The sequence below is a fragment of the Lithobates pipiens genome, unplaced genomic scaffold (genome assembly GCF_037356315.1).
Source record: "Lithobates pipiens isolate NorthernLeopardFrog02 unplaced genomic scaffold, aLitPip1_a1.2 Scaffold_18, whole genome shotgun sequence".
In the NCBI taxonomy this organism is placed as follows: domain Eukaryota; kingdom Metazoa; phylum Chordata; class Amphibia; order Anura; family Ranidae; genus Lithobates; species Lithobates pipiens.
The window spans coordinates 613,394,927-613,406,511 of NW_027507758.1; the positions used below are offsets into that span (position 1 = coordinate 613,394,927).

The following is an 11,585-nucleotide window of genomic DNA, read 5'->3' on the forward strand; positions in this document are numbered from 1 at the left end:
CCATATTGTTTTAGAGCTATGATGTGTGGACTTTTTGGCCAATAGATGGGTACGGAGGGCGGTCCCAAGCTAAATTTCAGGACAGAGGTCATGTGATGCGTGAAGTTAGAGCACAATCCTTATTACAGTCAGGTGACTAGCATTTCCACAAGCAGTTCAGCCATGGTGTAGCCCATATTGCTATTGTGACAGGTACACTTTAACACTTTACTCCTGTATTTTTCTAATACTATTGGGTTTAAAAGAGCTCTGTTGATGTCAGTGGGTCCCTTAGAGCGTCCCCCTCCAATTTAATGTTTCTGTTAACCACAGGGTGCTGAATTTGCTGTTTCCCATGAAGACTTTGTGAAGAGCATCCTCCCATCGATATCTGAGACAGACACTGTCCTCTTCCTCTTTACGATTGATGGTGAGTGAATATACCATTAAAAAATGAGATCTCCTGTCTTGTAAAGGAGTCAGCACCATTCCGCGCTCCTATATTGAACCTTGTAATCCTTTTAGAGGGGCGTGATTTACACCAGAAGTCTCCAAACGTTCTAAACACAGGGCCAGTCTTTACTGTCCTTCAGACTTTAGGGGAGGCAGACTTTGGCCTGTGGGAATAAACTATGCCCCATCATTGGTGTCAGTGGGAGGAATAGTGCCCCATTGTTGGAATCGGTGGGAGTAATAGTACCCCATCATTGGTATCAGTGTGAGGAATAGTGCCCCATCATTGGAATCAGTGAGAGGAATAATGCCTCATCATTTGTATCAGCGGAAGGAGTTGTGCCCCATCGTTGGTGTCAATGGAAGGAATTGTGCCCAATTGTTGGTGTCAGTGGATGGATTGGGGGCCCAAAAGCCAGATATAATCAAGCTAAGACATTATTTCCAACAGGGCACCAAAGTGATGTTTACAAAGCAATGGCATGTCAACATTTTAAATATTTGAGTAAAGGATTTATTGTTACCAGATGCCCAGCAGTATACACACACCATGATCATTGAAACCTTTTTGTATAAACCCCTAAACAGGATTTTCTTCTCAGACTGTAGGTGCAGGTACTGCCCCTCCACTGAGTTAACCCTTGCCTCTGCCCCTGCCCCTACCTACCTCTGTGCACTGAACCTTAGTTACACCACTAACCACCTCCTAGGACACCCCCTTTTAGAGAATACAGAACCAAGTGTTATTTTGTGGTGTTAAGTAATTTGTATGAAATGTGTTAATAATGATAAGATGAAAAGTAGTGAAATAGATCCCCTACAGCCAGCAACCATGGACCCCCACATCAAGGATAGAACCCCTTTACCAATGCACTCCCCAGCAACAACAGATGCCCCTAAGCAACAATAGAACCTCTGTAACAATATATCACCCCCCAGCAACAATGGACCCTCGCTAGCAACAATATATCCTCCCCAGCAACAATAGAACGCCTGTAACAAAATACCCCCCTGAAACAATAGAGCTCCGCTAGCAACAAGAGATCCCCCTGACAACAATAGAACCCTAGCTAACGCCTGAAAATCCCCCTCTCTCAATTTAGTGAGACTAAAATCAATGCAGTTTTTACAGGATAGAGTCACAAAATATGCAAAAGTCTGTCAGCCATGAACAGACCACTTGTTTGTGCTGAAAGCAACGCTGGACTGACTGGGTAAATGGGTGGGTGATTAAGTGGGTGAGTAGGGAGATGTCCCTCAGGTGGGGTGTGCCCAATGGTGGATACTGGTGGTGAGCCCTCTTAGGGCTTGGGCTGCTGCCTTTTTGGTATGACCTTAAAGTAATTTCCACATGCAAACTTGGAATAGTAAAAAAGGAGTGCCCATTGTTCAAAAGAATACACGTTTGATGGTGGATTAAGAGGTGTTTATTGAGAGTAGTGACAAGCAGTGTTGGTCATCTTACTTTAAAAAAGTAATTAGTTAAGTTACAAATTACTTCTCCCAAAAAGTAATTGCGTTAGTAACTCAGTTACTACATTGGAAAAGTAATTAGTTACTCAGCAAAGTAACTGTGACTTTTTTTTTTATATTCTAAGGGGAGGGTCTAGTATTACTGTAAGCAAGGGGTGCCTTCCCCCCTGCACGTCTATTTCCCCTCTGTACCGCCCTGCACATCTGTCCCCCCCCCACACATATATCTGTTCCCCCTCTGTACCCCACTACACGTCTGTCATCCCCCCCCCACAAACATATATCTGTTTCCCTTCTGTACATCTGTCCCCCCCAAACTCATGGATAGGATTGTTCCTCGGATCAGAGTCACGGATCGGATCATTTTTCAGATCAGCAAATGATAATTGAATTTGCAAAAACCTGTGAAAATTCCACCACCATATAGTCCTCACTGTAATATCCACAATCTCCCCCACTGTAATATTGACTGAGTATGGCTGGGTACGGCTGGGTATCCCTGAGTATGGCTTGGTATTACCCAGTATTGCTGAGTATGGCTGGGTATTACCGAGTATGGCAGAGTATGGCAGAGTATGGCTGGGAATGGCAGAGTATTGGCAGGGTATTGCAGAGTATTGGCAGGGTATGGAGGGATGGCTTTGACTGCAATTGTCACAGATCAGCGCTGTGGGAACTACAGACCCAGCCCACAGCGCTGCTGCCATCCGATCTCTCCCCTCCACTGTACAGATCTGTATACAGAGGGGAGAGAGGAACCAGCGTCATCATGACGCCGGTTTGTTTACAAGTGATCGCTCTGTCATTTGACGGAGCAATCGCATTGTAAATGGCCGACGGGTGCACCAAGATGGAGCTAGGCCAAAGCTGTGGCCTTTCCTAAGGCCAAAACCACGGAGCGCTCCGCAGAGCGCGGCGGGTGACGATACATTGCGCCCCTAGTGGCGGTAGATGTAATTGCGGTAAGGCCGCCCAAGTAATGGGAACGGCGTTACCATGAGGGGAAGAGTAATCAGTTAGATTACTCGTTACCCTCTAAAGTAACGACGTTAAGTAACGCTGTTTACTTTAACTCAGTAAGCTACATCACTGGTGACAAGTACATCAAGCCAACTCATTTCAGGAGAGAGGCTCTCCCTTCTTCAGGGCTATTGAACTAGTTTGAGAAATATACAGAAAACAGATATCTAAAAACGAGAACATAATGTCGAATATATAAAAGTAAAAATGCAAAAGAGAAGTGACAAGCAAGTATTCCCAAGGTAAAAATATGTTATAAAATTATAAAAAGAGTAAATCAAGAGCTAATGATCACAATAAAAATAAAAATGATCACGATAGGAATAATGATAATATTAATGCTAGGGGCAATAATAATGGTAGCTTGTTGATTATTATTTTCCGTTATTCCATTATTATTAGCACCATAATGTGTGAGTACAGTTTTGGGAACCCAGCTGCTCAACAAGTAGTGAGCCATATGAGTATTGGACGCTGTCAGTAATCCCTGTAGCTAAAGATTTGTAGTTCTTTGTGATGATGCTTTGATACATAAGACTCTAAGCCCTTGTACACACGGTCGGAGATTCCGACGGAATGTGTCCTATCGGACCGTTTTGTCGGATATTCCGACTGTGTGTGGTCTCCATCGGACTGTTTCCGTTGGAATATCCGACGGACCAACTTTTCCAACTTGCCGGTAAAATTTTCCGACAAAATGCTCCGATCGAACATACTCCGATCATGTGCAGCCTACTCCGACGGACAAAGTGCCACGCATGCTCAGATCAAATTCTTAGACAAAAGCTATTGGCTACTAGCCTGAACGTAGTCCCGTCGTAATGAAATAACGTCATCATGTTATGTACAATCGGATTTTCCGACAACTTTGTCCAACCGTATGTATGCAACAGTTTCGGACAAAATCCGTCGGACAAAATCCAACGGATTTGGTTGTCAGAATGTCCGACCGTCTGTACAAGGGCTAAGTGTACTAACTGCCTCTTACTAACTGTTGGCATCTGTCAACCCAAAGCCAAGAGCATGAGCTATTGTATATACATTGTCTATCTTATAATAATGTTCTCATAGGCTATAGGAAGATGGACAACAGGCCAGGGAACAGGTGCTAAGATTGGAAATTTGCCCCTCCTCCCCAGGTAATGGCATCCTCTGTCACTATGTCCATCTAACAGTATACATGCAGGCACCATGGGACCTCCCTCAAGGAGCAGAATCACACTACTGTCACCTAAAAACATATATAGAGAAGGAAACTCAGAGACACCTCAGATCCTGGCTTATCTGAGAGGGACAAGGTTTTATTGCATCTTCTTTGTTTGCTCAAGGAGCACTGGCAGAAGCATATTTCAGGCAATCTTTGGGGAGTTCTATGGGTACATGGATCCTGGATCCTGCCCAGTGCTCCCCTTCGGTTCAGGGATCAGTGTGCTGATGACTCTGTTCTGCCTGCAGATGAGCTCAGTGAGGTAGAGAAGCTGGTGGATCTGGTGAAGGAGAAGACGTCGAACATCTATGCTGTTTCTCATGCAACAGCAGGACAATACCTGCCGGTAAGTGAGCTGTGAGATTCTATGATTCTCTTTTCTCAGTTGTCCTATGTGTCCTAAATGTCTGTTATCTCCGCTTCCATCTAGTGCTTCTCACTCCCCTCTACACTCTAACTGATATCTAAAAATGATATTAATGTAACCTTTATTTCCATTAGAATTCTACCAAAAAGCTCATCCCAAACATCATCAGTATTACGTGGCCCATCCTGTTCCTGGAGTATGAGGGAGCCTTCATCCAGGTATACTTCATCCCTCAATCAGTGTCGTTTCTCATGACCAGTCAATGTGGTAAATGCTGGAGATTTGATAATGTCATGTGATCAATCAGAGCCAATGTAGTGAAAACTAGCAGTAGGATGATGTCAGGTGGTCATTTAGAGCCAATGTAGCAAAAGCTAGAGACGTGATAATGTCACGTGATTATGCAGAGCCAATGTGGAGAAAGCTGGCAGTGTGATGATATCATGTGATTATTTAGAGCCAATGTAGTGAAAGTTGTCAGTGTAGCGGGTGGCATGTTGTTGATGTCATAGCTCTTTTATTACTCTGTGTAGGTAGTATGATTTTCTTTTCTTCCATTCCTAACAGAAGTTCCAGAGGGAGCTGAGCAGTAAGTGGATCCTGAACACAGTCACCAGTGGGGCCCATGTCCTTAAGGGCCAAGTATACCGTAACTTCCCGGTGGATTTTAGAATCAGTAATAATAAACACTTTCATAGGGCAGTCTCTATCCTACAGGTAAGTCTCTGCAGCCACCTTCCAAATATAAGCTTCATTGTTTATCGTTCAGCCTTGTAACACAAATCTACGTCATCCACAGCGATTGACAGGACACTCCCAGACCCGGTGCAGAGAGGCTCTTCTCCAGTCCATCCATGGAGAGGAGATCTTGAGTGACCAGACTAAGAACACAGAGATATCCAGACATGTAGAGGTGGCTTTATCAAAGGACAAGGTAAGTAACATGACTCTGAGTGACCACCGAACTTGAAATGTAACCAGTAAAAGATAAGCGTCAATCTACACAAGGTTTCAGCAAACAATACATGTCACTTACAGAGATTTCCAGTATTGATATGTTTTCACCTTCACAGAGCTCCAGTGGAAATCTGTTGTCATCTTCTCAGAGTTCAAGTGGAAGGAGGATAGATTCCCCCACACTGAATTACAAAAGAGATAGGTGTCACCTTTATAGATATCCAGTTGAAGGAACCTACAACAGTTCCAGTGGAACACACAGTGGTGTCATACAGAGTTCCAAAACAAATAGGTGTCACCTCAATAGATTTCTGTTGGAAGGAAAGGTCACCTATTGATGGTTTCAATGAAAGATAGGTGTCAGTCATACAGAGTTACAAAACAGATAGGTGTCATCTTCATAGACTTCCAGTGGAAGCAAAGGTCATCTGCTAAGGGTTCCAATGGAAGACAGGTGTCAACCATACAGAGTTCCACAACAAATAAATGTAGCACTGACCCCCAAAGGAGCGGAGATTTAATTGGGCTTACCATTACCTTCTTGACCTCGTTTGTGTCTATAGGTTTCCCGAGGTAGATGGCCCAAGAACTGTCGAGACTGACGCCAGATCCACTTAAGGAATTTTTATTTGCAAAAAAGGATAAACGAACACAGTCTCTAAAATTAGGGTTAGAGGGTTTAGGTAGCAAAGTCCAGGTACTCTTAGTACTAAGTCAAATAGGAAAATGTCTCTCACACTAGGAAATCCAGAGAATAGCCATTCACAGCTGGATCCTCACTCTTATTGGATAGTCCTTCTCTCACCAGGCCTAGCAGCCAACAGGGTGTTTAAATCAAACCAAGTCTCTGCCACAGACTTGTTGTAGAACACTTGAATAAAGTCTCTGCCACAGACTTGCTGTAGAACACTTGAATAGAACTAAAAGATGTAGACAACTTGAAGAACCCTCGTATGGTACCATTGTCTTGCAGACGGTCTGCTGATACCACACAAGACCAGATTCACTTGGGGTCTTTCAACTTAGCCTCCAGGCTCCTTCTGAGAAACCAACCCTTGCAGGACCTTCTCCCAAAGTGTCCACCCCTGGATGCTTCCACGGTTGCTGGGCCTCTCCACAAACCGAGACGGCACAGGACCACCTCTAAATCCTTCTTTTGGTTTCTTTGCCTCGGGCCAGCCAGCCCCGAGATTTGGAGTTGGTGGATCCCCACCCTAGGTCATGAGAGCCCTGGGGGCTGGTCAGGAGGACTAGAAGCAAACAGTCAGAAAGCACTTCTGCACATGTCCAGTGCATTTAGGAGTGAATGGGCCCTCAGATTAAATCAGTACACCCACTGCAGAGCTAGAGCTCTTCAATCAATGAGGAGCATGAGTTTTGATGATTGGAGATCTCCATTGCTGCAGAACTTACCTGTCTCCTCCATGCCTCCTGTGGCTCAGTGTTCTCCAGAGCTATCCTGCATCCTCCATGCATACCCACCTGCTTGAGTCTATGAGTACCTCAGCCCCTGGGTCTTCCAGTGTCTCCATGTAGAAAAGCCTATCCTCTCCCAGGATGCTGCAGATTAGAATCCTTGTTCTCTATGTGGAAGCAGTGGACTCTACAGAAATCCGGCACCTCCCCCTGCTGAATCAGAGCCAGAGCTCTCCAATCATCCAAGCTCATGCTCCTCACTGATTCAAAAGCTCTAGCTCTGACTCAGTGGGGTTTTTACTGATTTAAGCACTCGCTAGATGCAATACGTATATATTCGTTACGGTCTGCAAGTGGTTTATTGGGATTATGGCTGAAGCTAGCAGCCATAACCCTGGTATCGTTTTTTTTTCAGTAGGCGGCCGGCTTTCTGATTAAACTCAGTGGCTCATGAGCCAGTGTTTCTCTGGCTTACTGTTTCCGCTGCTCCCATAGGCGATCAAAGAGTTAATAGGCTTTGATCAACTCTTTGGCCTTGGAGGACTGGTGCGACGCCATGACGTCACTTCCAGCCCAAGTTGGAAGAAATGTTTTTTTTTTTTTTTTTTAAACGAAAGAGAACCTGTCATCCTTATTTATTTTATAAGGGATGTTTGATTTCCTTGTAATAGGAATAAAAGTGATAAAAAAATAAATAAAATTAAAGGAACAGTGTAAAAATAAAAGTAAAATAAATAATAATAATTAAAAAACAATTAAAGCGCCCCTGTCCCTCCGTGCTTGCAAGCAGAAGCAAATGCATACATAAGTCACACAAGCATATGTAAACGTTATTCAAACCACACATGTGATCACTGCAAAAGTTAGACCGAGAGCAGTAATTCTAGTTACATCACTGGGTGGCCCCGCCCTTGGCTATATAACAGCTGTCACCATGAAAGGCGGAGTTTTTCCTTTTTTTTTTTTCTCGTGACCGTCTGGACCTTGATAGAAGAAGGATGGATATCTCGTTTTTACTTTTTTTTTTACACTTTTTTGGTGAAAGGGTACAATGTATCCCTACCCATTCACATGGGGGGGTGGGATCTGGGGCCTCCCTTGGTAAAGGGGGCTTCCAGATTCCGATAAGGTTGTGGGGATGAGGCCCTTGTCCCCATCAACATGGGAACAAGGTGCTTTGGGGTCCCCATGTTGAGGGCAAGTGGCCTGGTAAGGTTCAGGAGGGGGGGAGCGCTCTCTCATCCCCCCCTTTTCCTGCGGCCTGCCAGGTTGCATGCTTGGATAAGGGTCTGGTATGGATTTTGGGGGGACCCTCATGCCATTTTTAAAAAAAATGTTGGCGCAAGGTTCCCCTTAACCACTTTAATACACTGTGTTATATAAACTACACAGCGTGCATTGACTGAATATAGAGTATACACTATATATATATATATATATATATATATATATATATATATATATATATATATATATATATATATATATAGGCTACACAGAACACTGAATGCTGAAAAATAATAATAATATATATATATATATATATATATATATATATATATATATATATATACTGTATATATATATATATATATATATATATATATATATATTTATAAAATATGTAGCAAGATCCCTGGCCTCCTCTAGTCTAATGAGAACCTTTAGAGCCAAGAACTGCTGACATCCTTCCATATAGAGTGGGTTGGGCAAGTTACAAGTTTAAAGGAGATTTTTTTGCTAGAGAATAGGCATGAGCCCGCGGTTCGAGTTGAACGTAAGTTGGACCCGAACTGTGGGCTCATGCCTATTCTCTAGCAAATAATACTGTTTTAAACTTGTAAACAAAAAAGTGCCAGAAAAAACATGGTCAGGAAGTGATTAAACTGAGGGCAGCTAAAGGATTGCAATGTGTTGGTTGAAGGCTGAGCCATGCGTTGCTTCGCAATTTAAGGGGGGCAGCAAAGCAGGAGGGCTGTCCACTGATTGGTTGCTGTCCCAGTACTCCTAGATCAAGTAGTGTCGGTGGGAGCACGTCGGAGAAGAAACTTGGTGTTGGATCTCAAAAGAGGTGGGTGCTACAGTGGACAAATTACAAAAAGTGTAGCGCTAAAAAGAAAATATTGTGCATAAATCTGTGAAAACTATATCACATCCACGTATTTAGCCACGTAGACTCATGTGATTCTTATAACTTATGTTACATTGATTAACAACAAAAAGTGTTATACCACTTCCATATAAAAGTGTGCTTATATGTGTCCAGATATACACATAAATGAAAATAATCAACATGAAAAAGAAAATCGCGAATAAAGAGTCCTTTTTTAAAAAGAGAAATTCAAGTCCCACGTGTGCGATTGAATATCAGATGAACCATCCAATCCTAGAAGTATGGCATGCGAACACCCATGTGCCAATACCACCACCTTAGCAGATGCAGGCTTACCGGATATTTCTGACCCAAAAGAATGTATATTCCAAGGGTCATACACGCTTTTATGGTAACTGTAGAACAATCAAACTCGCAGGTGCTGGAATACCAAGATCAACAGAGAAATGTCTTCCAAACGCAAATGGATATAAACAGGTTCTCTCCAATCGCATAAAAGGCCCAACTCCAAATGGTGAACATATAGAATGGAAAGATAAGGCCATATAGCGTAATTCCGTTTAAAAATAAATGTATTAAAAAAGGTAATAAACTCAAATTTAAGTAGTTTATCAAGCGCTTTCAGTAAAAAATGGCAGCAGTGGAGTCCTCCCGACGCGTTTTGTCCTCATAGACATGGGTGCTACAGTGGGTCTTGGGAAAATTTGAATGTGATTACTGGTAGCAGCAGATGATCCTAAACCCCAAAAATACTGCACCTACAGTAATCATCAAAAAATATCTCCAGGCCAATAGAAGTTCAGTCCCAGTTTTCATCACCTTCACTGCTATAACTGAACTCTGGTTCAACCTCTCCCGAGTGCACAGTGTAGGGTTGACATCTTCTAGCATTTGTACATGGATTTCCCATAACAATAGGTAGCTGGTGAATCACACATTACTCATAAGAGGAATGCCCTTCCTGGCTGTATTGTATAATATTTATAGAGATATATTTTGGGTGTGATGATTTAGTGGTCATAATCTAAAGAAATTCTGCACATTGTTAGCACATTTTCTAGTTAGGTGATAATGGCAAACCTTTGATCTACCCATCAGGTTCTTCCCATGGCCATCGTGAGTTTGTTACGGAATTGCACTGTTCAGGAGGCCAAGACCCGCTTAGACTCCTCAGTGACCATCCGAGCCGCCATAGAAGCATCTTTCAGCGTTCCTGGAAGGAAAAGGGGGGCTGAGAGCACAGAGGAAGAGGGGCGCAGCTGATAGGTGCCCTGGAAGCCACATAGTTATTTTTTTATTTCTATTGTCATTTTTTTTTTTTTATGTGATCTTGTTTTTTACAAAATGAATATTCACCATATTTCAACCCACCAAAATGATAATGAACTGTGATAAACTCAATGATTGGAAGAAAATTTTGTTTTCTTAAAGGACCCTTAGGACCCTTTGGCTGAGTTCACACTGCAGCACAGAGCGGCTCACAGCAGGGGTCCAGTGCATCCCCGTTCATCGTTTCAGGTCCAAATGCTGTCAGAATTTTTGTCTGAATTTGGACCTGAAATGGACCAGAAGACGCACAGGACTCCTGTGCAATTTGCACTGGAGCCACTCCAGAGATGTGTGAAACTCTCTACGGACAATATCCTGACATGCAAATTGGATGCTGGGCAACAATAGTGTAAACCCAGCCTCAATGTTTTATTTTTCCGCTGATAGCACAGCTTATTTTTTCTAAATAGACCAACCTATGGTAGAGCCTTCTCACTTAGAGCGGAACTGAAACTTTCCCAATAAAAGTATTGTTATATTTGTAATTAACGCAATAACAGAGCCTTGGTTTTGATTTACTTCACACATTCCTATCCACAATTCATAGGGGTTTCAATCAATGTTGTACTTCTGGCTATGCAATACTAACATTGCTTTACCACTCTGTCCTCTGTCAAGTCCAGTAATGCAGCTACTCAGTGCCGTTTTTAAGGCAGGGCAAAAGGGGCAGCTGCCCTTGGTCCTGTCATTGTTATGTGGCCCAAAGCAGCTGCCTCATATTTTCCAACTATCCTGGTTAAAATTCCCTCGTCCCTTGAGGTTTTAGTCCCGCGCTGTGTCCCGAAATCTCAGTGTGAAGTGCTACTACTAATGCTGCCCAGCTCTGCCCTATTGTTGTGTTCAGATGACCCACCTGCAGACCCTGTGTTTACATGTAAATTACCGCAATTCATATGTAAATAGTGGTGGCATTCATATGTAAATAGCGGCGGCCGGCGGAATTGATATGTATTTCATGTCCCCCTGAGGTCATATCCACAGTAATCTCTAGAAACCAATCAACAAGCGAAAATCATGTGTTGTAACCTCTGGTAACTAATCAGTGAGCCGTAATGTGTGCTGTAACCTCTAGTAACCAGTCAGTGAGCGCTAATGATACACTGTAACCTCTAGCAACCAGTCAGTGAGCAGTAATGATACACTGTAACCTCTAACAACCAGTCAGTGAGCGGTAATTATACACTCTAACCTCTAACAACCAGTCAATGAGCGGTAATGATACACTCTAACCTCTAACAACCAGTCAGTGAGCGGTAATGATACACCGTAAC

At 43.0% G+C, this 11,585-nt stretch overlaps 1 protein-coding gene across 1 annotated transcript in view; it reads left to right on the forward strand.

Annotated features, from left to right (window-relative positions):
* GCKR (glucokinase regulator) overlaps window positions 1-10,803 on the forward strand; it is a 74,824-nt gene extending 64,021 nt beyond the window's left edge. The window contains exons 15-20 of the mRNA XM_077489328.1: window positions 313-409; window positions 4,381-4,478; window positions 4,634-4,717; window positions 5,067-5,216; window positions 5,299-5,433; window positions 10,084-10,803. Coding sequence (XP_077345454.1) covers window positions 313-409; window positions 4,381-4,478; window positions 4,634-4,717; window positions 5,067-5,216; window positions 5,299-5,433; window positions 10,084-10,248 — 729 coding nt within the window. The 3' untranslated portion in view covers window positions 10,249-10,803. The remainder of the gene's footprint in view (window positions 1-312; window positions 410-4,380; window positions 4,479-4,633; window positions 4,718-5,066; window positions 5,217-5,298; window positions 5,434-10,083) is intronic.
* Window positions 10,804-11,585: the final 782 nt, after the last annotated feature.